General features: G+C 46.4%; 1 protein-coding gene across 1 annotated transcript in view; it reads left to right on the forward strand.

Moving 5' to 3' along the window:
- The first annotated feature begins 9,649 nt into the window (after positions 1-9,649).
- The window catches only part of GATM (glycine amidinotransferase), a 31,160-nt gene continuing 14,710 nt past the window's right edge, over positions 9,650-26,099 (forward strand). The window contains exons 1-2 of the mRNA XM_028706436.2: positions 9,650-9,829; positions 20,120-20,344. Coding sequence (XP_028562269.1) covers positions 9,761-9,829; positions 20,120-20,344 — 294 coding nt within the window. The 5' untranslated portion in view covers positions 9,650-9,760. The remainder of the gene's footprint in view (positions 9,830-20,119; positions 20,345-26,099) is intronic.

The following is a 26,099-nucleotide window of genomic DNA, read 5'->3' on the forward strand; positions in this document are numbered from 1 at the left end:
GAACAGCTCTTACTGTCAGGAAGTTCTTCCTAATGTTTAGGTGGAATCTTCTTTCTTGTAGTTTGGATCCATTGCTCCGTGTCCGCTTCTCTGGAGCAGCAGAAAACAACCTTTCTCCCTCCTCTATGTGACATCCTTTTATATATTTGAACATGGCTATCATATCACCCCTTAATCTCCTCTTCTCCAGGCTAAACATGCCCAGCTCCCTTAGCCGTTCCTCATAAGGCATTGTTTCCAGGCCTTTGACCATTTTGGTTGCCCTCCTCTGGACACGTTCCAGTTTGTCAGTGTCCTTCTTGAACTGTGGTGCCCAGAACTGGACACAGTACTCCAGGTGAGGTCTGACCAGAGCAGAATACAGTGGCACTATTACTCCCCTTGATCTAGATGCTATACTCCTATTGATGCAGCCCAGAATTGCATTGGCTTTTTTAGCTGCCGCGTCACACTGTTGGCTCATGTCAAGTTTGTGGTCAACCAAGACTCCTAGATCCTTTTCACATGTACTGCTCTCAAGCCAGGTGTCACCCATCTTGTATTTGTGCCTCTAATTTTTTTTGCCCAAGTGCAATACTTTACATTTCTCCCTGTTAAAATTCATCTTGTTTGTTTTGGCCCAGTTCTCTAATCTGTCAAGGTCATTTTGAAGTGTGATCCTGTCCTCTGGGGTGTTAGCCACCCCTCCCAGTTTGGTGTCATCTGCAAATTTGATCAGGATGCCCTTGAGTCCATCATCCAAGTCGTTGATAAAGATGTTGAATAAGACCGGGCCCAAGACAGAACCCTGTGGCACCCCACTAGTCACTCTTCTCCAGGATGAAGAGGAACCATTGATGAGCACCCTTTGGGTTCGGTCAGTCAGCCAGTTACAAATCCACTGAGTGGTAGCATAGTCAAGACCGCATTTTACCAGCTTCTTTACAAGAATATCATGGGGCACCTTGTCGAATGCCTTGCTGAAATCAAGGTAGGCTACATCCACTGCGTTCCCTTCATCTACCAGGCTTGTAATTCTGTCAAAAAACGAGATCAGGTTAGTCTGACATGACTTATTTTTCAGAAATCCATGCTGACTATTGGTGATCACAGCATTCCTTTCTAGGTGCTCACAGACTGTTTGCTTAATGATCTGCTCCAGAATCTTCCCCGGTATTGATGTCAGACTGACTGGGCGGTAATTATTTGGGTCCTCTCTTTCCCCCTTTTTGAAAATAGGGACAACATTTGCCCTCCTCCAGTCTGCCGGGACTTCGCCTGTTCTCCAGGAATTCTCAAAGATGACTGCCAGTGGTTCTGAGATCACATCTGCCAGTTCTTTTAATACTCTTGGATGCAGTTCATCTGGCCCTGGAGACTTGAATACATCTAAACTAGCCAAGTATTCTTGTACTATCAAGTGGGCTCAGGACATTGGTTATAATATTATGTTTGCTGACTGGGAACGGTTATGGACCACTGGAGTGAAATTCACGGCATGTAATGCCCTGAAGGAAAATATTATGAAAATAGGTGGTACATGACCCCAGTCAAGCTTGCAAAAATATACCACTTGCCAGATAATAAGTGTTGGAAATGTAAAGAAACTGAGGGAACATTCTTTCACCTTTGGTGGACGTGCCCAAGGGTCAAGGCTTTCTGGGAAATGATATATAATGAATTGAAAAAGGTATTTAAATATACCTTCCCTAAGAAACCAGAGGCCTTTCTTTTGGGCATCGTTGGCCAAATGGTGCTAAAGAAGGATAGAACTTTCTTTATGTATGCAGCAACAGCAGCAAGAATACTTATCGCAAAATATTGGAAGACACAAGATTTGCCCACCCTGGAAGAATGGCAGATGCAACTGATAGACTACATGGAATTGGCGGAAATGACTGGCAGAATCCGAGACCTGGGAGAAGAGCTAGTGGAAGAGGACTGGAAGAAATTTAAAGACTATTTGCAAAAGCATTGTAAATTGTATGAATGTTAGAATGATGCGGGATATAAAGATAATATGGCACTAGTGATATAGTTGAAAGGTGTATGCAAAAATGGCTTACAGAAAAAAGGTGAAGTCAGAATAACACTATGCCAAACTTAAACAACATGAAAAAATGGGAAAAAATTGGATGCATAATAGTTGAATTGTACAATATGAATTAAGATTTGAAAGAAGGTGAGGTATTGCTGAATAAGATTCTGTAAAGGGAACACAGAAAAGGGAGATGCGAGGGAGTCTGGAAAGAGGATTATGAGAATAATATCTAAGAAATTGGCTTATTTTTTTATGTCTTTTTTCTTTTGTCTTTTATGATGGGTTTTTTTATTCTGTTTTTCTGTTGTTTGTATGGTGTTTTTTCTTTTTTCTTACTCTGTGTTGTGAAGTTTGTTTTATTGTTTGAAACTTTAATAAATATCTTTTTTTAAAAAAAAGAGAAGCAAGAGAAAACAATTCATCAAGCAGATGGGACTGTTCTCAGGAGTTTGGCTCAGCAAAGAGCCTGAATGCAACAATTAAGAATGTCCTGCATGCGCCTGATATTCAGGACAATTTATTGAGTGTTTCCCAGCTTGATCGTCAAGGGTTTAAGGTGGTGTTTGTGAAATTCATCGAGATGGCAAGCTCATTCTGTATGCAAAATGTGTAAATGGTTTGTACCAATTGCTTTTTGTTACAGGTACAACTGCAGAAGCAACTGAGAAAGAGTGTTGCAATTTATCTGTTGATAAGAATGAGAAGTTGCATGACCAATGTATTCATTATTACCACCGTGCTTATGGTCATTTGAATTTACAGGCTGTGGCAAAAGTGCCTAATATGGTCGAGGGAATGAAGTTGAAGGAATGTCCCTACCATATGAAATGTGTTTCTCATGCTGAGAGTAAGGCAAGGCAAGCCCCCAAAGGTACAGAGTCTGGGAGAGAGGCTAAGAAACCATACGAAGTCATTCATGCACTTAGTGGGGCCTGTAGAGGCAATTCAAGGTTTTTTGATGGTGCAAAAGGGGCAAAGACAGTTAAGAGGGAGGCAAGTTCTGATGTGATTGATAATTCTGATGCCGGTGTAGATTGAGATGATGGCACAGATTATCAGAGCCCGAAAGCCTCAGGTGAGACTGACGCTGACTCAGACTTAGCAGCTTCATATACTTTAGCTCCCCATTCTCCCAAAGAGGAGGAAGCACCAGAACAAGAGGATCAGAGAGTTTTGCGTAGATCCAAGAGAACAACCAAGGGTGTACCACCAAGAAGAGTTTGCTAAGGCTGAAGAGTTTGCTAAGGCTGTTTGCTAAGGAAGTTTGCTAAGAGTTTGCTAAGAGTTTGCTAAGGCTGTTTGCTAAGAGTTTGCTAAGGGTGAAGAGTTTCTGAAGAGTTTGCTAAGGCTGCGGTCACAAGCAACTCTGGTGCGTTTTTTAAACCAGGCATGAAGTGTGCTGACAGTAATAGCACAAAACGCTTTATTTATTTCCTTACCTGACCTTAAGTGGTTCATGTGTAATACGTTAAAAGGATCAGGATTGAAGGAGTAAGCGTGTGTTTAAGTATAAAAAGTGGTTTGTTTAAATCTGCCTATGTTAGCAATGTCATTTTGCATCTGAGAGAGAAAAACATGCAGTGGCGTAGCGTGGGTTGTCAGCACCCGGGGCAAGGCAAGTAATTTGCACCCCCTAACCCGTGGATTTGCGCCCCCTAACCCGTGGATTTGTGCCCCCTAACCCTAACCCCCAGATGTTGCGCCCGGTGCGGCTGGCCCCCCCTGCACCCCCCACGCTACGCCACTGAAAACATGTATGAAGATTTTTCTAGAAGCTGCTTATTCGTTTGATGTATTGTCACAATGCATGTTTTGTGTAAACTGCGGATTGAGACTAATGCTTTATCTCTTTCCTAATGGACACAGAGTGGTTGCAGCAACTGTTTAATGACATAAAAGTGAAGGTCGCTTTTCCTGTTCAGGTTTATCAGGATAATAAAGCATGTATAACGTTGCTCCACTCAGAGGGATGTAAACAAAGGACAAAATATCTGCTAATCAAGCTCCATCGAGCTAGAGAGTGTATTCAAAATAGTATTGTAAAAGTGTCATATATGCCGGGAAGAGAGATACCTGCAGATATGTTAACAAAGGTTGTAAGCAGAGAACAACTTTTGGAGTGTGTGTGTAAAATGCAGTTATGTTTAGATTCTTGAATGGTCGGATGAAATGGGGGAGGATGAGGAGATTTCACCCCTCCCATATCCAAGAATCTGCTGATGTTCTCTGCTGATTCTCCAGAGAGGAGGGGGCGGTTTCTGCTCTCTACTTATTCCGCTCCAGCCTCACATCAGAGAGAGAGAGAGACTGAGTGTTAGAGAGAGATTGTGTGTATAGATAAGGTTGCTGCTAAGAGCAGCTGCAGACACTCAGTGCAGTTCAGCATTTTCATTTAGACCTCATTTAGCTCTGTATATAGTTGTGTATTATAGTTGTAGATAGAATAAAGAAGATATTCTACAGAGCTGCTCTCCGAGTCGTTTATGTTCTGCTATACTCTGCTATACTCTGCTGTGCAACGACTATCTTCTTGTTGGAGTGAATCCGGTGCTCACAACTCTAAGCTGTGAGTCCACAGCACTTTGACCTGTTCCTGTGCAGAAGGTGGTCTCTGGAAGTGCCACCCAGCTCGCCTAGCCCAGTCGCGGCTGAAGTGTATGAGTCCAGTTGGTGGCACTGGCTCAAGGGCGATGCTGACACCGAACGCCGCAAACCCAGAAGTAGGTTTCCAATTTGCAAACATTCTTTGGAAGCTGAATCTCCGACGCAGCTTCCGCGGCTTATGATTGAGTGCAGGAAGCCCCTGCAGCCAATCAGAAGCCCTGCCTTGGTTTTCAAACCTTTTTGGAAGTTGAACGGACTTCCGGAATGGATTTCGTTCGACAGCCAAGGTACGACTGTACAAGTTCTCAAAGGAGCACTGCTTTCTACTGTACGTACTGTTAAGGGCCAGATTCCTCCTGCATGCCACCCTTATTAAATGTTAAAGTTCACTCATTGTGCAAAAATGCACAGTAAACATTCCAAAGGTTCATGGCAGGTCAAGAGGAAAGCAATTTCCCCTGGTGGGGGCAATGTTTAAACTTTTGGAACTATCTGATCTGGAAAAGGTTATCAAGCGGTCCTGAATCATCATTTCAGGGATGGCTCTAGATTAGGGGTGGGCAAGTTTGTCATTTTTTGTTTCTCATTTTTCCAATCTTAAGTCCTGTTTTCCCACATTTGCACAACAGTTTGCGATTTTAAAAAAGTTTTGTATGCAATTTCTCCTGATGTACACATTTTTGGAAACCAAATTCTTATAATATAATGCAATTTTGTGTTATTTTTTTCATGAATACGCTTTCCCCCAATATATGCATTTTTGCACACATAAGGGGGGTGCCTACAGCCACAGAACCATTCTCAATCCAGGCATATGCTGCCATCAATTTGGAAAGGAACCCCCCCCCCCCCCCACACGCTCTAACAGGAACCATGCTCTAAACATGCAGGAGTCAGGAACAGCCAGAGCAGTACTCATTTCCTTAGAAGAGGGGTGCTTAGCTAGAAGGCTACCAAGAGAACCTCCCCCTTCTGCAGTTTCCAGCAACTGGTAATCAGAATCGTTGCTGCTGCCAGCCATGGAGTTTTCTAACTGCAAGGAGCCTATTAATAAGCAATCTATGCCCACATTCACATCATGCATTTACAGTGGTACCTCGGGTTAAGTACTTAATTCGTTCTGGAGGTCTGTTCTTAACCTGAAACTGTTCTTAACCTGAAGCACCACTTTAGCCAAAGGGGCCTCCTGCTGCTGCCATGCCGCCGGAGCCCGATTTCTGTTCTCATCCTGAAGCAAAGTTCTGAACCCGAGGTACTATTTCTGGATTAGCGGAGTTTGTAACCTGAACCGTATGTAACCTGAAGCGTATGTAACCCAAGGTACCACTGTAAAGTGCTATGATCCCACTTTAAACAGTTATGGCTTCCCCAAAAGAACTGTGGGAGCCAGTGGCATAGCATAGGTCGCCAGGACCCGGGGCAAGGTGCAAAAGGGGTGAGGGGCTATGGCTCACCTGTAGCACGCCCACAGGAAGCTCCACCGGTCTGGCCTAGGAGCCAAGGCACTCTGAGAAGAGATATGACATCTATCTTCAAATATCTACCAGGTTGTCACATGGAAGATGGAGCAAGCATGGTCTTAGTTGAAGAGAGATTCCAACAGGTACAACAATATACAGTGGTACCTTGGTTCTCAAACGCCTTGGAACCCAACCACTGCAAACCCGGAAGTAAGTGTTCCGGTTTGTGAATTTTTTCGGTAGCTGAACGTGCTCCATTTTTAGTGTTATGCTCCAATTTGATACGCTTCCGTTTTGAGTGCCACACTTCTGTTTAGAGTGTTATGCTGAGGTCTGTCTGTTTTTGCTATTTATTTTGCGTTTTTGTTTTTGCGGCTCTTTTTTGTGTTCGTGACTGTGTACAGCTACTGATTGATTTATTGTGTGACTACAGTACATTGTTTATTGCTTTCCTTTTATGGATCGATGGTCTCGTTAGATAGTAAAATTCATGTTAATTGCTGTTTTGGGTTGTTTTTAAAAGTCTGGAACGGATTAATCCATTTTGTATTACTTTCTATGGGAAAGCACAGCTTGGTTTTGGAACGCTTTGGAACGGATTTCCGGAATGGATTAAGTTTGAGAACCAAGGTACCGCTGTAATTCTGTATTTGGCTTCCTGTGTGATAAATACGATATCAACATAAAATCTACTTAAGAGGTATATAAGGCCCGCAAGAATTTGGAAAAATTGAAGCTATGGATGCTGAAGGTCTATGCTGTAAACTTAAAGCAATAGCTCAAAGACTTCCAAAGTCTACGCTTCACAAGGAATACCATATTTTTCGCTCTATAGGATGCACCCGACCATAGGACACACCTTGTTTTGGAGGGGGAGAACAAGGGAAAAGAATTCTCCCCCTCTCTGCTCAGCGCCCCTTCAGTGAAGCGGCAGGAGAAACGGAGCCCCTTCCATTTCTCCTCCCGCTTTGCTGAAGGGGCGCTGTGCAGCTCTCCCTCTCTGCTGAAGCCAGGAGAGTCTTGCTCTCCCGGCTTCAGCAAAAGGAACCTGAAGCCTTTGGAGCACAGCGCGAGGTCCTGCTCTGCTCCAAAGGCTTTGGGTTCCTTTCGCTGACCCAAAGCCTTTGGAGCAAAGCGCGAATTCCCGCTGCGCTCCATAGGCTTCAGGCGGCTGTCCCTGAAGCCTGGAGAGCGAGGCTTCAGCGAAAGCAATGTGTAGCCTCCAGAGCGCGGAGGGAGCGCTCCCTCTGTGCTTCGGAGGCTTCGCGTTGCTATCACTGAAGCCAAGGAGCCTGCATTCGCTCCATAGGACACACACACATTTCCCCTTAATTTTTGGCAAGTGGGGAACACAGTTTCTCAAACCTCAAGCTTATAAAAACTTACGCTCAGAGACATTGCAAAAGAGACCAGTTGGCTTGTCAAGTATATCAGTTGAACATACTCAAATTTCAGCACTTTGACCTGAAGAAATTGCTGACAAAATTTGAACATTTGAAAAGGAGAAGGTTTTGATGTGCCTGAAATTGAAACTTTTAAGAGACTTGAATTTTAACATCACAATGGACAAGAGTATTCAAAAAGTGATTTGTGTGCTTAAACATTTTCTTTTGTATTTGAGAAAGATCATAAAATGTTGCTGTGTTTCACATTCTTGCAATTTAAAATAAATGTAGCAATTTCAAGTTTTTTGCTTTTCTTTTTTTCACTTCAAGTATGTTGCTTTTCAAAAGGGAAGTTAGCATTTTTGGGGGGGTGAGGAGGGGTGGGTGCAAGGAGCCTTGCCTAGGACACAAAATAGCACTCTTAGCAACCAATCCTTCTTTACAGGAAACTTTGGGAACTGTAGTTCTGGGAGGAGAATACTGGTTCCCAAACAACTCTCAGCACCCCTAACCAAACAAGAGTTCCCAAAATTCTTTAGGGGAAGCCATGACTGTTTAGACTGGTGTGATAAATGTACAGTCATACCTCGTGTTGCGTTAGGTTCATGTTGCGTCTTTTTGGCTTGCAATAGTGGCAAACCCAGCTTCCGGTTGCAAAAACTTCCGGGTTTGCCACATTTGCAAGCCAAAAAGACGCAACATGAACCTAACGCAACACGAGGTATGACTGTACATTTATCACACCAGTGTATAATTCCAGGTTTCACCATGCACTTTGCACATGTGCAGAAGCATTCTGCTTGCTTCGCACATGCGCAGAAGCGCTCTATCATGGCTCCACGCTTGCGCAGAAGTGCCACTCTAGTTGCGGGCTTTTCAGGGTGCAAACGGTACCCCGAAACAGATTGTGTCCACAACTAGAGGTACCACTGTATAGTGCAGATGCAGCCTAGGTCAGGTGTCAAGCTTGGCCTCTGTTATTGGTACCACAGCACTTTATTGTGTGAATGTGACCCATGAATGTTTACTCAGAACTAAGTACCATGATAAAGGGACGTGGGTTAAACAACAGAGCCTAGGACTTGCTGATCAGAAGGTCGGCGGTTCGAATCCCCGCGATGGGGTGAGCTCCCATTGCTCGGTCCCTGCTTCTGCCAACCTAGCAGTTCGAAAGCACATCAAAGTGCAAGTAGATAAATCGGTACCACTCCAGTGGGAAGATAAACGGCGTTTCTGTGCGCTGCTCTGGTTCGCCAGAAGCGGCTTAGTCATGCTGGCCACATGACCCAGAAGCTCCCTTGGCCAATAAAGCGAGATGAGCGCTGCAACCCCAGAGTTGGCCACGACTGGACCTACTTTACCTTTTAAAGTACAGTGGTACCTCGGGTTACATACGCTTCAGGTTACATATGCTTCAGGTTACAGACTCCGCTAACCCAGAAATAGTGCTTCAGGTTAAGAACTTTGCTTCAGGATGAGAACAGAAATTGTGCTCTGGCGGTGCAGCAGCAGCCGGAGGCCCCATTAGCTAAAGTGGTGCTTCAGGTTAAGAACAGTTTCAGGTTAAGTACGGACCTCCGGAACGAATTAAATACTTAACCCGAGGTACCACTGTACCATGATAGGCTTTATCCAATGCTAACCCTATTTAGAGCAGACCCACTGAAATTAACAAAGCTAAGGCTGCCATGTCTCTTAACTCCAACGGGTCTAGTTTTTGCAGGGCAAGCTCTGGCTACACATCCTATTAAAGGGGCTTATATTCCCGGGCACAGGCTAGCAGGCTCCCTCATCCATTTTTAAGTGGGGAAACACTCCAGACAATTGCACCCTCCACGTGGAGTCAGAAGTGGTGCAGTCCATGGCAGGGGCTCTACCACTTCCTTTTGCTGCACGGTGCAACAGATCCAGCCACGGAAAACAAGAGATCTCCCCACATCCCAAACCCCCGTGGCTTTCTTAGAAAAGAGTGAGGGGCGGATCTGAATGGTCGACTTTCACGAGCTCTCTTCCCCATTCATCCCTGCCAGAGAGGCGCCCCTGGAGGCTATAAAAGGCAACGGAGGCGCCTTGGCCGGACGCCGCTTGCTAATTTGGGGCTCTCGCCCACCGCCTCCCTCCGCCCCATCGCTTTGGGCCAGCCAATCGTGAGGCGGCAGCTGCTATAAAGGGTCGCGGCTGCCCCACTGCCTCTCGCTTTTCGCTGCTCGTTTAGGTTAGGCGTGCTGTGTGTTCCCCGGAGGGGACGAGAGAGGGATCATTCCTGTCGCCAGAGCCGCGGAGAGAGAGGGATGCTGCGGGTCCGGTGCTTGCGAGGAGGGAGCCGGGGGGCCGAAGCCGTGCATTACATCGGGTCCAGGGTAGGTGCGGAGACCCCGGTGCGCGCGATCTTAAACCCAGAATGATCTGGGCGCTCGGATGGCTCGGTCTGGGCAAGGGATGGAAAGAACAGTCCGCCAAGAATCGAAGCCGTGCGCTCTATTTATATAGGTGCAACTTTAACAAAAGTATATTTTTTTCTTTAAAAACAACCCCGTCTCACTTTGCGCCATGAAAACGTGCTAGAATTTGCAATGAAATGTTTCTCTCACTTGGGACGGTGTTAATAAATTAACATTCGACTACTTTCTAGGCAAGGCAAGTCCCCTAAACAGTATTTTAAACCAGAACTTCATTTGGGAGGAAGAAGGACATGATTGGGGGGGAAAGTGAATCTGTGCATGTGCAGAGTGCATTCCTCTCGCCGCTGGACGCTGCTTGCTCATCAGAGCAGGACTTACGGAGTAAGAGCGTGACTTTGCTGAGGCTTGGAGACGCTCTTATCTTCTCCTTTTCGGAAAGGGGCCGGGCTATGATTAACAGCTTCTCTTAATTCTTCTTTCTAGGAACTGGAAGGAGTGTGCGTGTCTTGAGAGAAAAGTGGAATCTGGCAAAAAGTCAGGACTGAATGTTTGGAATTTCCAACGCAAGCACATTCTTGCTTTTGAAATTTGCATTGGAGAGCTACCCTTGCTGAATATGAATTTAAAAGACCATATATTTAACTTTCGGGTTTAAATGCCTTAAAAAACCCCAAGGCAATGCTTCCATTTTTATAGAACTATTTCCATAACTCAACTTCTCCAATATTCCATAATTTGGGTGTGTGTGTGAATGGTTTAAATTAAAATATTGCTTACAAGTTTGGGAAGAAAATCCAAATTCACTTGAAACTCTTCCCCTCCCCCGTCCCATTGTCCAAATTGCTTCCAGCTATTAATTTACTCATCTCTGGCCCTTTGTAGGGTATAATATATATATATATATATATATTAACCTGATGCTTATGTGTGCATAAAAGAAAAAAACAGCTTGTGAAGATTGCCTAATTTCTTCTTCTTGAACTGATGATCACATTGCACTAACCTTAACCAAGCCAGTCTCTGCTCGCACTGCAATCCTTGCAATAATCATAATTGCAAGAGTTGGAGCTTCGTATTCTGTGGAGTTGTGTATGTCCGGATTGCATATGCAGGGCAGGTGAGAGAGACAGGGGCTGCAGGTGTGTTTTAAAGCAGCTGATTGGGCATGGGGTTCGGTACCAGCTGAACAGCATCATGTATGCTACTTTTACAAAATAATGCATACCTTTTGTGTGCATATATGTACCATTTCACAATGTCAGGGACTGTAAGCTTTAAAAATGGTCAAAGTGGCGGAAGGGGGTGGTCCTCCTCATACAGGCTTAGTTATAGGCTTCCTGGCTGCATCTGAGGAATTAATACTTTTTGTGGTTGGTTGGTTGGATGGATGGATGGATGGATGATTCCAGTATGAAAGTGTGACCATGTGCTGTATCTAAATACACAAATTTGTGGCAAGAGCATTCCCATTACCATGCATGCAGGAGGTGAGAGGGGAAAATGTGTACAGTGGTACCTCGGGTTAAGTACTTAATTCGTACCGGAGGTCAGTTCTTAACCTGAAACTGTGCTTAACCTGAAGCACCACTTTAGCTAATGGGGCCTCCTGCTGCCCCCACGCCGCTGGAGCCCGATTTCTGTTCTTATCCTGAAGCAAAGTTTTTAACCTGAAGCACTATTTCTGGGTTAGTGGAGTGTGTAACCTGAAGTGTATGTAACCTGAGGTACCACTGTACTGATAAATTGGGGAGAAAACTTACCTTTCTCTGGATTGCTAGGTTTCTCACACAATTACTGCAAACAAGCGTCTTGCATATCCTTAACCAAAGCAACATAATCCCGGTATTATCAACCCAGCAGCGGACCCTGGGGTCTTAAACTTCAGTGGCAAAATTCAGCGCCCCCCCATTCTACATCATAGTTGTGGCGCCCCCCAAGTCCCCATGCCTGGTGCAATCGAACTGCTCGCGCTCCCCTAAATCGGTGTCTGATCAACCCCTTTCCATACTGCTTCCTCGTGGCAAAACCTGCATTGCTAAACAGTAATTTGCTAACAGTAATTTGCTATGAAAGTGAGAGCTGGACCATAAAGAAGGCTGATCGCCGAAGAATTGATGCTTTTGAATTATGGTGCTGGAGGAGACTCTTGAGAGTCCCATGGACTGCAAGAAGATCAAACGCATCCATTCTGAAGGAAATCAGCCCTGAGTGCTCACTGGAAGGACAGATCGTGAAGCTGAGGCTCCAGTACTTTGGCCACCTCATGAGAAGAGAAGACTCCCTGGAGAAGACCCTGATGTTGGGAAAGATGGAGGGCACAAGGAGAAGGGGGCGACAGAGGACGAGATGGTTGGATAGTGTTTTCGAGGTTACCAGCATGAGTTTGACCAAACTGCGGGAGGTAGTGGAGGACAGAGGTGCCTGGCGTGCTCTGGTCCATGGGGTCACGAAGAGTCGGACATGACTAAACGACTGAACAACAACAACAATTTGCTAATGAAGTGCGTGTGTTGTTGGACCCTAGCAAGCAAACCTTTAATTCAGCGGTGGTGGTGATGGGGTCTGTCTTGATTGAAATATGAAGGAAGGAGGATTAAACTATCGAATGGAGCTGTGAAATGGTGGGTGTGACACAGAGGGTGCTGAAATGGAGAGGGAAAGGTTTGGAAGCCACCCTGAATATATATAATATACAGTAAAGGTTCCTTTCCTCCTGGCTGCAACTCAGTGGTACAGAATCTGCTTTGCACACGTATTCACCTAGTATCTCCAGGTAGAGCTGGGAGAGAATCTTGTTTGAAACCCTCGACTGGCTACTGCCAATCAACATAGACAATGCTGAGCGAGGCGGACCCAATGGCCTGACAGCTTCCTGTGTTCCTCTGTTGCTTCCTAGGCCCCTGTCTTGTCATGTAGAATCATAGAATTGTAGAGCTGGTAAAGGTAAAGGGACCCCTGACCATTAGGTCCAGCCGTGACCGACTCTGGGGTTGCGGCGCTCATCTCGCTTTATTGGCCGAGGGAGCCGGCGTACAGCATCCGGGTCATGTGGCCAGCATGACTAAGCCACTTCTGGTGAACCAGAGCAGCGCACGGAAATGCCATTTACCTTCCTGCCGGAGTGGTACCTATTTATCTACTTGCACTTTGACGTGCTTTCGAACTGCTAGGTTGGCAGGAGCAGGGACTGAGCAACAGGAGCTCACCCCGTCGTGGGGATTCGAACCGCCGACCTTCTGATCGGCAAGTCCTAGGCTCTGTGGAAGCCTCGCTGGAAGCGACCTCAAATGTCATCTAGTCCAACCCCCTGCAGAGCAGGAATCTCAACTAGAACATACATGGCAGGTGGCCATCTTGGTAAAGCTGCTTTGGGCACAGTTAGTGGAAAGGCAGGTATGGATCTTTTCAAATAAGCAAAGCAATGATGGGTGTTATTTTGTAAATCCGATTTGACTAAGAATGCCCAGTAGGTACGTGATGTGAACACGCTCAACTGTCTCCTTCTGCGCTTTTGTGTGTGCAGTGGTACCTTCGGTTCCTGAACGGCTTAGTTGTCAAACAACTCAGCTCCTGAACACCACAAACCCGGAAGTAAGTGTTCCTGTTTGCGAACGTTATTTGGAAGCCCAACGTTTTTTGGAAGCCCAGCGTCCAACACGGCTTCTGATTGAGTGCAGGAAGCTCCTGCAGCCAATTGGAAGCCGCGCCTTGGTTTTCGAACGGTTTCCGGAGTCGAACGGACTCCCAGAACGGATTAAGTTCAAGAACCAAGGTACCACTGTAATCTGTTGTGAGCGAGTTAACAAAGAAGGTGCTGCCTTGTCAACAGGACTTAACTTCAAGTCCTGGGATGTGCACTTTAGCATTGTGGACTATCAGGTAAGAAGTTAGCCTCCAACACACCTTGTCTTACCAGGGAGGTGTCAAAGTTCAAGGTGCGCCATTCTTCTCAGATTGACACACAGCAGTTGTGTTGACAGCTGTAAGAGATTCCTTCCTCTCCTGCCCCAGACTGTCCATGTCTGCTAGTTGTGAAGTTGGCTATGTATTTCCTGCGGTAAGCAGAGGCGATATGCATCTGAATACCACTTGCTGGAACATACATTTAGGGAGGCTGCTGTTGCGCTCCTGTCCTGCTGCCTTATACAGTGGTACCTTGGGTTAAGTACTTAATTCGTTCCGTAGGTCCGTTCTTAACCTGAAACTGTTCTTACCCTGAAGCACCACTTTAGCTAATGGGGCCTCCCACTGCCGCCGCGCCGCCGGAGCAGGATTTCTGTTCTCATCCTGAAGCAAAGTTCTTAACCCGAGGTACTATTTCTGGATTAGCAGAGTCTGTAACCTGAAGCATCTGTAACCTGAAGTGTATGTAACCTGAGGTACCACTGTACTGAGCTGCATTATACAGTGGTACATCGGGTTAAGAATTTAATTTGTTCTGGAGGTCCATTCTTAACTAGCAACAGCCTTCCAGCATTCCAGACTGGCTTGTCTCCCAGCCCCACCTGGAGATGCTCAGGAATGAACCTGGAATCTTCTGCATGCAAGGGAGATGCTACTTGCACTGGGCTGCAGCCCCTCCTAAAAAGCCCAGTCAAAGGCGACTCTGGGGTTGCGGCGCTCATCTTGCTTTCAGGCTGAGGGAGCCGGCATTTGTCCACAGACAGCTTTCCGGGTCATGTGGCCAGCAGGACTAAACCACTTCTGGTGCAACGGGACACCTTGACAGAAACCAGAGCGCATGGAAACACCATTTACCTTCCCGCAGCAGTGGTACCTATTTATCTACTTGCACTGGCGTGCTTTCGAACTGCTAGGTTGGCAGGAGCTGGGACAGAGCAACAGGAGCTCACCCCATCACAGGGATTCGAACCGCCAACCTTCTGCTCAGCAAGCCCAAGAGGTTCAGTGGTTTAGACCACAGCGCCACCTGCATCCCTCCTAACGCCTGGCTGGCTGCAGAATGCAAGACCAGAGAGGATGTTGGTATGATCTAGAATAGTTTGTATGTTCCTTAAAGTACAATTACAGCTAGCATATTGGCCACATCTGGCCACATGACCTGGAAGCTGTATGCCGGCTCCCTCGGCAATAAAGTGAGATGAGCGCCACTACCCCAGAGTTGTCCACGACTGGACCTAACAATCAGGGGTCCCTTTACCCTTTCCCTTTCTTATTGTAGATGCTGCTGATGTCTCCTTGTGTTGGAGCCAAGATCTGATCTGTCTTGGGCGGGGGGGGGGGGGGAGGAAGGCAACCCTTTCACTTGTGTGGCTCCCCTTTGCATCTGCCAGCACACCTCACATAAAGGTAAAGGGTAAAGGGACCCCTGACCATTAGTTCCAGTCATGGCCGACTCTGGGGTTGCGGCGCTCATCTTGCTTTACTGGCTGAGGGAGCCAGCGTACAGCTTCCGGGTCATGTAGCCAACATGACTAAGCCGCTTCTGGAGAACCAGAGCAGCACATGGAAACACCGCTTACCTTCACGCTGGAGCGGTACCTATTTATCTACTTGCACTGTGACGTGTTTTCAAACTGCTAGGTTGGCAGGAGCAGGGACCGAGCAATGGGAGCTCACCCCGTGGCGGGGATTCGAACCGCCGACCTTCTGATCGGCAAGTCCTAGGTTCTGCGGTTTAACCCACAGCGCCACCCGCGTCCCCATGCCTCATGTAGGGAAGGGTTATTTCCCTCCCGCCGTTCCCTCTCTTTTGCTGAGCCAGCAGGCATGCATACCCCTCCCATATTGGGTCGGGGAATGTTGATCATTAACAGTCTGCAACAGGATAGGGCATATTTGCTCATCCGCAGCTTCGCTGTCTAGCCTTTCCCAACAGCTGGTGTGGAACAACTGCAACCAGCTTCTTTTAAGTGGCTTGGAATGCTCAGCTTTGCAGAGCAGGGAGAAATTGCCCTTAAGCCTGATCCAGTTATGCCAGAGCAGTTTTTTTTTGGGGGGGGGGAGGGGAGCAAGCCAAGCGTATATCCCTATATGTTGTGCCTTGCATGGAGGTAGATGCCCCAGCTACAGAAAAGTGCCTTCCACTGTGTACACATGGCACTGGAGAACTGGAGCCAGTCCTCTCTCCCTTATATTCTACATTCTGGGTAGGAAGATAAGCCCCTGCAATGTGGCCCTCCAGGCCTCCTATCTGGCCCTTCCCAGCTGCACCCCACTCTCCGCAGGCAGTGTTAGAAACTCAGATATATAAGCTAGGCACCAAATGGCTCCTTAAACCAGAGTTAGTGTTGCCAAAACGGAATGCCTAGTTGCCGTTTCTGGGCCAGATGGTTCGAAAGTCATATTTTTCAATGTGACTTTTTGGTTCCTGAAATTCATTCTGATTGTGCAGATGAAATATAATGGGTAGAAAATTCTGCAGGATGTGTTGCTGATGTGTGTGAAGACAGTCAAGGGAAGTTTTTAATGGCTGATGTTTTAATGTATTTTTAATCTTTTGTTGGAAGCCGCCCAGAGTGGCTGGGGAAATCCAGCCAGATGGGTGGGGTATAAATAAATAAATAAATAATTTATTTATTTATTTATAAGATCTCCAGGGACATACCTCCAGATGGTGGAGACATTAGGCCAGGGGTCAGCAGACTTTTTCAGTGGGCAGCTGGTCCACTGTCCCTCAGACCTTGTGGGGGGGCGGACTATATTTTGAAAAAAAATATGAACGAATTCCTATGCCCCACAAATAACCCAGAGATTCATTTTAAATAAGATCACACATTCTACTCATGTAAAAACACCAGGCAGGCCCCACAAATAACTCAGAGATGCATTTTAAATAAATGCATTTATATATTTTAAATAAAAGGACACATTCTACTCATGTAAAAACACACTGATTCCTGGACTGTCCATGGGCCGAATTTAGAAGGCGATTGGGCTGGATCCGGCCCCCAGGCCTTAGTTTGCTTACCCATGCATTAGGCAGCATTCTGCCCCCCCCCCCCCGGGCATTTTCACTTGGTTGCAAGTGACCCAAAACCAGGTGCAAAACGCACCTGGTGAATTTCAAACTTTGCACCCTGCTTGAGTGATGTTGCCTGGCTGGAATGAGTCCTTGAGCTGTGACCAGAGGGATGCATGAGCGTGTCTAGAAACCAGCCTCGTACAAAAGGTATTATTTATGTTTTTTTCTGATGACTGTTGCCTTCTTCCACTGCTGACATGTGGTACCCAGGAGGTTGCCCAGAATGGAACTTGGCCCATGGGCTGCAAGAGTTTCTCCACCCCTTGAGACAAGGTGAAGCAGCCTGGATGAAGAGCAGTGTAAGGCAACCATGGCTCCATTCCTCAGGCAGCGAAGGGAGTTCCAGACCAGTCCAGCATCACTACATAAACATCAGGGGGGATTGTGCCAGACAATTTCTTGCATGTCTCATGTTAATTGGAACAGACCCTCCAGAGTGGCTGGGGAAACCCAGCCAAATGCGTGGGGTATAAATAAATTATTTTTATTCTTATTCTTATTATCCAGGTGTCCCTCTTTTCCAGGGACAGTCCCAAATATCCAGGGATAGTCCCAGATTTACAGAAGCCATCCCGGTTTCTAATTTGATCCCAGAATGTCCCACTTTTCCTTAGGACATCCCTATTTTCATCAGAGAAATGAGTTATCCAACTCCATAGCCATCTGAAGGCAGCCCTGTATAGGGAAGTTTTAAAATGTTTAGTTATGTTTTTATATGTATGTTGTAAGCTGCTCAGAGTGGCTGGGGCAGCCCAGTCAAATGGGTGGGGTAAAAAGAGTATATTATTATTATTATTATTATTAATAATAATAATAATAATTTATTATTTATATCCCACCCATCTGGCTGGGTTTCCCCAGCCACTCTGGGCGGCTTCCAACTGAATATTAAAAACAATACAGCATTAGACATTAAAAACTTCCCTAAAGAGGGCTGCCTTCAGTTGTCTTTTAAAAGTAAAATAGTTGTTTATTGCCTTGACATCTGCTGGGAGGGCGTTCCACAGGGCAGGCGCCACTACCGAGAAGGCCCTCTGCCTGGTTCCCTGTAACCTTACTTCTCACAATGAGGGAACCGCCAGAAGGCCCTTGGCGCTGGATCTCAGTGTCCGGGCTGAACGATGGGGGTGGAGACACTCCTTCAGGTATATAGGTATTATACCGGTATAATAATAATATTAATAATAATGACATAGGACGTCCCTATTTTCATCGGAGAAATGTTGGAGCGTATGTTGGAAGTAAGGGGAGAGCCGTGGCTCGGTAGCAGAGCATCTTTTGTAAAGATCCCTCTCCCCGGTGAGGTGTGTTGTGTCATGTCCTGGCTTGGATACGTTTACAGTAGCAGCTTTTGTTGACTGCTCACTCCCGGTGCTGAAATTCTTACTGCTTGCTGTCCAGTTCATGAAGCGCCAGCTGCTGGCCCCGCTCCACCGAATGTTTTCTGGTGATATAGGGCAGTCGGCACAGTTGCTCCCCTTCCTCGAGCGCTTTGCGTTTACTCTCCCTCTGCAAATAGACCCTGCACAGCTGCCCAGGATCTTGCATGCAACACAGCCCCTCCTGTGGAGCTGCTGAGAGGGTTTGCGGGGCCCAGAGCAAACCCAAATCAGGTCCCATGCTTCTGGTCTGGGGTGTTGGGGACGGGACTTGTGTACACTTTTGTGCCTGCACCTGATTTCACTTACTGCATTTTCAGAAAAACATAAAGTTTCTTGGGGACTTTTTATGAGCACAAGAAGGCAGCAGTGCTTGAGCTCATTTCTTTTTCCTAAGCTGGGTTTCCTGAACTGGCTGGTGCAAGCAATCTCACACACGAGGAGTTCATTTGCACAGATCATGCGTGAACCTGCTTGCAAGTGGGTGAGACGCTAAAATTTACTTTCTTTTTAAAAAAAGAATCTTGCCCCACACGAAAACAAAGATCACTACAGCCAATCACAAACACACAACTACACCTTAGGCCAACCCCAACCTCTCTCACCACCAAAGAAACACAAATGTACAGCAGAGAACCTGCACGAGCAACTCTGACACCAAACCCTACATACATTAAGCAAAATAGAGCTTAAGCTTTTAATGTTTAATAGATTATTGTATTTTAGTGTTTTGTTGGAAGCCACCCAGAGTGGCTGGGGAAACCCAGCCAGATGGGCAGGGTATAAATAAATTATTATTATTATTATTATTATTATTATTATTATTATTATTGCCACCCGATCCCACCCGCACCCATCTTTCCCCCCTCCACCCCTTCCCCCCCAATGTCTCAACAAATGAAACTGATTTGTAAAAATGTTACATGGAAAAAATACGAGAGACATTACACATACTTCTGTAAAACAAGAAAATCTTTAATAATAATAATAATAATAATAATAATAAAGAATCTTGCCATTCAAATACTCGAGGCAAATGAAATGGAGAACCTTTCTTCCCTAGAAGAGAATCGTTGTCTTGGCCGCTGTGAGGATGGAGCTTCTTGGGTGGGTGTGTATATGTGTGTGTGTGTGTGTGTGCGCTGTCGAGATCATGAGGTCTAGCCCCTTGGCTCCTCGCTTAGCAGAATGATGTTTAAATAATCTAATCTAATCTAAATTACTGATAGACTATATGGAACTAGCAGAAATGACTGGCAGAATTCGCGACCTGGGAGAGGAAGCAGTGGAAGAGGATTGGAAGAAATTCAAGGACTATTTACAAAAACATTGTAAATTGTATGAGTGTTAAGATGATGCAAGAGTAAAAATAAATGTGGCATCAGTAAGTTAGTTGAGAAGAATCTGAGAATAGGTGAAATTTGAGAAAAAGTTAATTTTTGGGGTTAATATGTCTAATTAAGTATTCAAGCTTTTGGAAAATAAACTTAAATTTAGAGACATAATATGGGGAAAATACAAATAAGAAATTGAAACAAGGTGATAATTTGCTGTATAGAATTTTACAAACCTGGAAAGCAGGAATGGAAGATGTGAGGAAGCTCAAAAGTGAGGAAAATATGAATATTAAGAATTTGGATATGATGCTATAATTTTGTTTTCTCTTTCTTTTTTTCTTTTTTATGTATGTATCTTTACTGTTATATCTTTTTTGTTTGTTTATTGTATTGTTGGGTATGGGATTATATGTGTTGGGTGATAAATGTAAAAAATCTTGAATAAATATTTCTTAAAATAAATAAATAAATAAATAAATAAATAAATAAATAAACTAAATTAATGAAGTGATGACCTCCTCCCTACTTTTTTGTTTTTTCATTAAAGCTTGGACGCATCTTCACAGGATGGGTGCAGCGAACTTTCCAGAGCACCCACGCGGCGGCGGCCTCCCAGACGACCTGTGCTGTTGCTGATGAAAATAACAAGGCCCCTGACCCTGTTCCCGAAGATTGCCCTGTTTGCTCATACAACGAATGGGACCCGCTGGAGGAAGTCATTGTGGGGAGAGCAGAAAATGCCTGCGTTCCTCCTTTCTCTGTGGAGGTCAAGGTAAACCATGTGCCGTCTACGTCGCAAGACTTTATGTATGCCTTTTGCATCTTCCCACTTCTGCAAACCCTGGAGAGGTTTTGCAATAACAGGCTTTTACGATGTCTGTTTTGCTACGAGTACCGAAGACTTCTAATAGCATTTGCGGGATTCTTTCTGTCTGGGTGCCTGCCTGCTATCCCCTGATCAACGTGTAAATAAAAGTTATTGCAAGAAAAAATGGCTTGCTTCCAATTTCGTAGCTCTTACAAGGAGGGAATTGCAAGCTCAGACAGACAGTCTGCATCTAGAGTAGAAGCCTATGTATCATTCATAGAGTCCTGAGTCGTTTAAGGCTTTATAGGTCAAAACCAGCACTTTGAATTGGGCCCGGAAACTAATTGGCAGCTGGTTTAGTCAATGTAATACTGACTGTAAAACTATTTTGCCCCGGTGAGCAGCTTGACTGCCAAAGTCTGCACCAGCTGAAGTTTCTGAACAGTCTACCGAGGCAGCCCTATGTATAACACGTTGCGGTAATCTAACCTAGAGGTTAGTAAAGGTAAAGGGACCCCTGACCATTAGGTCCAGTCGTGACTGACTCTGAGGTTGCGGTGCTCATCTCGCTTTATTGGCTGAGGGAGCCGGCGTACAGCTTCCAGGTCATGTGGCCAGCATGACTAAGCCGCTTCTGGCGAACCAGAGCAGCGCACGGAAACGCCGTTTACCTTCCCGCCGGGGAAGGTAAATTGATCTACTTGCACTTTGACGTGCTTTCGAACTGCTAGGTTGGCAGGAGCTGGGACTGAACAACGGGAGCTCACCCCATCGCGGGGATTTGAACCGCTGACCTTCTGATCAGCAAGTCCTAGGCTCTGTGGTTTAACGCACAGCGCCACCCGCGTCCCCTAGAGCATAAACAACATAAACAACAGCAGTTAGGCAGTCCCTTTGCAGATACAGTAGGGGTGCAGCTGGGCCACCAGCCAAAGCTAATAGAAGGTACTCAGCGCCACTGAGGCCACCTGAGCCTCAAGTGACAGCAAGGGATTCAGAAGTACCCCCAAGCTGCATGCCCGCTCCTTCGGAGGGAGTGTAACGCCATCAAGAGCTGGCAATCTCCCAGCCATCCAGTCTGGGGAACTGCCACTCACAGGGTCTCCGTCTTATCTGGATTGAGCTTCAGTTTGTTGGCTCTCGTTTCCATTTCCGACGCAATACACCCGTCCAGCACCTCCACTGCCATGCCTGCAGATGTAAAGGAGAAATAGAGATTTGTGTCATATTGTTGCCAACATACTCCAAACCTCCGGATAACCCTGTAAGTAAAGGGTGGCCAAGTTCTGTACAGTGGTACCTCAGGTTACATACGCTTCAGGTTACAGACTCCGCTAACCCAGAAATAGTACCTCGGGTTAAGAACTTTGCTTCAGGATGAGAACAGAAATCGCGCAGCGGCAGCGGGAGGCCCCATTAGCTAAAGTGGTGCTTCAGGTTAAGAACAGTTTCAGGTTAAGAACGGACCTCCGGAACGAATTAAGTACTTAACCCGAGGTACCACTGTATTGTTGTAGTGGAGCCAGGGGTGGGGTGGGCTGCCTACTCTATGCAGCAGTTGTAAAAGTGTGGGGCTGAAACTTTATTTCACCCCACAAAATCTCTTCTAAGTGGTCAACAGCCAGCAGTAGTAAGAGCAGCCTTCATCAAGCTGGCTTCCTTCAGATATTTCGGAGTGCAATTTCCATTAGCTCTGGCTGACACATGGAGGACCAGTGGCGTAGCGTGGGTTGTCAGCACCCGGGGCAAGGCAAGTAATTTGTGCCCCCTAACCCGTGGGTTTGCGCCCCCTAACCCGTGGGTTTGCGCCCCCTAACCCTAACCCCCAGATGTTGCGCCCGGTGCGGCCGGCCCCCCCTGCACCCCCCATGCTACGCCACTGTGGAGGACACACGAAAAACTGCTTTCGAGTCAAACCAGGGACGTGCAATGAAAACTTTGTCAGGATTTTTTTTAAGAAAACACCCTTGGGGCTATCAGATCCGTCACTCGGGCTCTGGTTGACAAGCCCATATTAATTTTATTATATCATGCTTCACTTACTTTCACAGTTTATTTAGAAAGCAAACCCTAAACACGCTTGCTAAGGAGGAAGGATTACGGAGCACAATGAGAATTACTTTAGAGTCAATATTCATTCAGCTGCGCTGTCAGCCCAGCATTAGTTTCCCAGATCTTGTTTGACATTTGCATGCTGCCAGATTAATCTGGCTGCAAAGAACACTATCGCCTGCAGGTAGAGAAGTAAATACACTGATAATATTTGAGTGACTTGACAGTTGTGTCGGCACATGGAAGCGATGCGGTTTAGCAAGTGAAGCAAGAAACCTCTAAGAGACGTAGCTGCTTCACAGGTCAATTTTTTGGGGGGTTGCATAGGGTTGCCATATAAAGGTAAAGGTAAAGGGACCCCTGACCATTAGCTCCAGTCGTGGCGCTCATCTCGCTTTATTGGCCGTGGGAGCCGGCGTACAACTTCCGGGTCATGTGGCCAGCATGACTAAGCTGCTTCTGGCGAACCAGAGCAGCACACGGAAACGCTGTTTACCTTCCCGCCGGAGTGGTACCGATTTATCTACTTGCACTTTGACATGTTTTCGAACTGCTAGGTTGGCAGGAGCAGGGACCGAGAAACAGGAGCTCACCCCATTGTGGGGATTCGAACTGCCGACCTTCTGGTCGGCAAGCCCTAGGCTCTGTGGTTTAACCCACAGCGCCACCCTCGTCCCTAGGGTTGCCATATATTGAAGAAAAAAAAGAGGACAGCCTGAGACGCTGCCAGCTTGAGATGGGGAAAAAGGTGCACAGGCGCAGGGCCCTTGCTGCGATGCCCCCATGCCTCTTTCCCAGCTCCGGTTGGCAGTGCCTGCGGCGTGCAGAGCAGCCCGAGCCCAATCCTTGCTGTGACCTGATCTTTGCTGCAACGGTCTCGCTCCACTGCGGCGCTTCTGCTTCCGGGGTACAGGGCCCTCTCAAACATACACATGCCCCCCCAACACAGACATTTCCTTTAAAATGTAAAAATCTCCCCAGATGGGCATGTTGGCACCCAAAAGGAGGACACGTCCAGGTTTCCCCAGATGTCTGGCAACCCTAGGGAAACTGTTCTTAACCTGAGGTACCACTTTAGCTAATGGGGCCTCCTGCTGCCACTGCGCCACCAGAGCACGATTTCTGTTCTCATCCTGAAGCAAAGTTCTTAACCCGAGGTACTATTTCTGGGTTAGCAGAGTCTGTAACCTGAAGTGAATGTAACCCGAGGTACCACTGTATCAGGAAATGGTGTTTCCAAGCAGACCCCTATAATCTCGTACTTGTGTGGCTTCTGATAAGAGTCTCCAGGCCCCTGGAATGACACCGAGGGAAATTTGCAACAGTTTCCCAACAGAGTTGAAAGGGTGGCTGTGGCGATCACACAGGGTCCCCGGACGTTTGACGGTCTATTGATCCCTGTGCCACCACTGTGATTGCTTTCCCGCTGCCACCAACCCGTTTTTCTCGGGTACACACGGAGTCTAGACAGTTGTTAACATTAACAAATAACCAAGTTTATTTTATAGGCATGAACAAGTTTATGGTTTCAGTTAATTTTTATTGGCAGTTTCTTAATCTTAGTTTTTTTTACTGATCTATATGTTCCTAATGGGACGTGGGTGGCACTGTGGGTAAAACCTCAGCGCCTAGGACTTGCCGATCGCATGGTCGGCGGTTCGAATCCCCGCGGCGGGGTGCGCTCCTGTCATTCGGTCCCAGCGCCTGCCAACCTAGCAGTTTGAAAGCACCTCCGGGTGCAAGTAGATAAATAGGGACCGCTTACTGGCAGGAAGGTAAACGGCGTTTCCGTGTGCTGCGCTGGCTCGCCAGATGCAGCTTGTCACGCTGGCCACGTGACCCGGAAGTGTCTCCGGACAGCACTGGCCCCCGGCCTATAGAGTGAGATGAGCGCACAACCCTAGAGTCTGGCAAGACTGGCCCATACGGGCAGGGGTACCTTTACCTTTACCTTTTATATGTTCCTAACAACTTCAAACTGATTATCCCAACTATCTATCTGACTCCACCTAACAATTCCTCTCACTCTCTCACAACACGACTCGACCAACCCACAGACTTATCCTCCCTCTCTCTTCTCTAACACATGACTGACTCCTTAATAACTCTAACTCTAACTCTAACTCCTCCCCTTGGGTTCCCACTGGCCAATCACTTCACACTCATTGAACCCTTTCCTTATGACCCACCTAAGAGGCAAACGCCACAGTAGCAAACCACTTTTATATATTTTATTTGTCAAAGGGTGCTTTTTTATTATTTTTTTTAAAGTGCATTTATCACAGCCTGCAATGAGTGGTTTGACATGTAGGTTACGAGTTGCTGAGCTGGCAGTCTCTGAAGGTCGTGCTTATGTTACAGGTTTCATTCCAGGCCATTTCTGAGTCTCCAGGACTGAGTCCTGCTGGCAGAAAATCTCGGGCTGTGTACTGTACATTTGGCCGCCGCCGCAGCAATTCATCTTCTAGCTGTCTAAAGGCCTTCTTAACATTTCCCTACTGAAACTTAAATACAGTCACAGATGTTCACTGTTAGCTGAGCTCACTGCTCTGCTGACCTCTTTTTTTAGCAGCCGGTGGGGGGGGGCAGTATTTATTTATTTATTTAAAACCACATTCACTTATTCATTGACTTGTTCAAAGCCTTAATACGTGGCATTCACATATAATGTACTGCATATGTGCAAAGCTTTGCTTGCGTTCTGTGGAAGGCGGCTGGCTGCAACACTCATTCCACTACAGTGGTACCTTGGGTTAAGTACTTAATTCGTTCCGGAGGTCCGTACTTAACCTGAAACTGTTCTTAACCTGAAGACCACTTTAGCTAATGGGGCCTCCTGCTGCCATCGCACGATTTCTGTTCTCATCCTGAAGCAAAGTTCTTAACCTGAAGCACTATTTCTGGGTTAGTGGAGTCTGTAACCTGAAGCGTATGTAACCCGAGGTACCACTGTACTAGCTTATGGTTTTTTTCCTGCATGTACATAAGAGGAAGGTGACAGATGTATTGTACAGTGGTACCTCGGGTTACATACGCTTCAGGTTACAGACTCCACTAACCCAGAAATAGTACCTCGGGTTAAGAACTTTGCTTCAGGATGAGAACAGAAATCGTGCTCCTGCGGCGCAGCGGCTGGCCCCATTAGCTAAAGTGGTGCTTCAGGTTAAGAACAGTTTCAGGTTAAGAACAGACCTCCGGAACGAATTAAGTACGTAACCAGAGGTACCACTGTATTGGTATTCTTGCTGCTGCATCCCTGAAACCGGAAGTTTGTTTCAGGCATTTTATACCCTGCCTTTGAAGGAAAAATGACCGTCGGAGCAGCTTAAATAAATCAACTACTAAGGTGGTTTCTGACTTGAGGCTCACCGTCTAAAAAGTCATGACACGTGAGGAAAAAGGAACTGGAGGGAGGAGGAAGAAAGCAGGCTCAAAAATGAATGTTTGGGTCAGGCACCCCCTTCCCTCAGGCAGCTGACTTAATGGCAGTCACTACACCCAATTCCTACAAGTCTTAACTAGGGATGTTGAACAATTTTGATGGAAACAGGAGTAGAAATTGCCAATGTAATAATGTTCCTTGTGTTTTTATATTTTGCTAGAAGAAGCCCAGAGTGGCTGGGGCAACCCATGGGTGGCATATAAATAATAGAGGGGGGAAAGGCTG

Source organism: Podarcis muralis, chromosome 14 (genome assembly GCF_964188315.1).
Source record: "Podarcis muralis chromosome 14, rPodMur119.hap1.1, whole genome shotgun sequence".
Classification (NCBI taxonomy): domain Eukaryota; kingdom Metazoa; phylum Chordata; class Lepidosauria; order Squamata; family Lacertidae; genus Podarcis; species Podarcis muralis.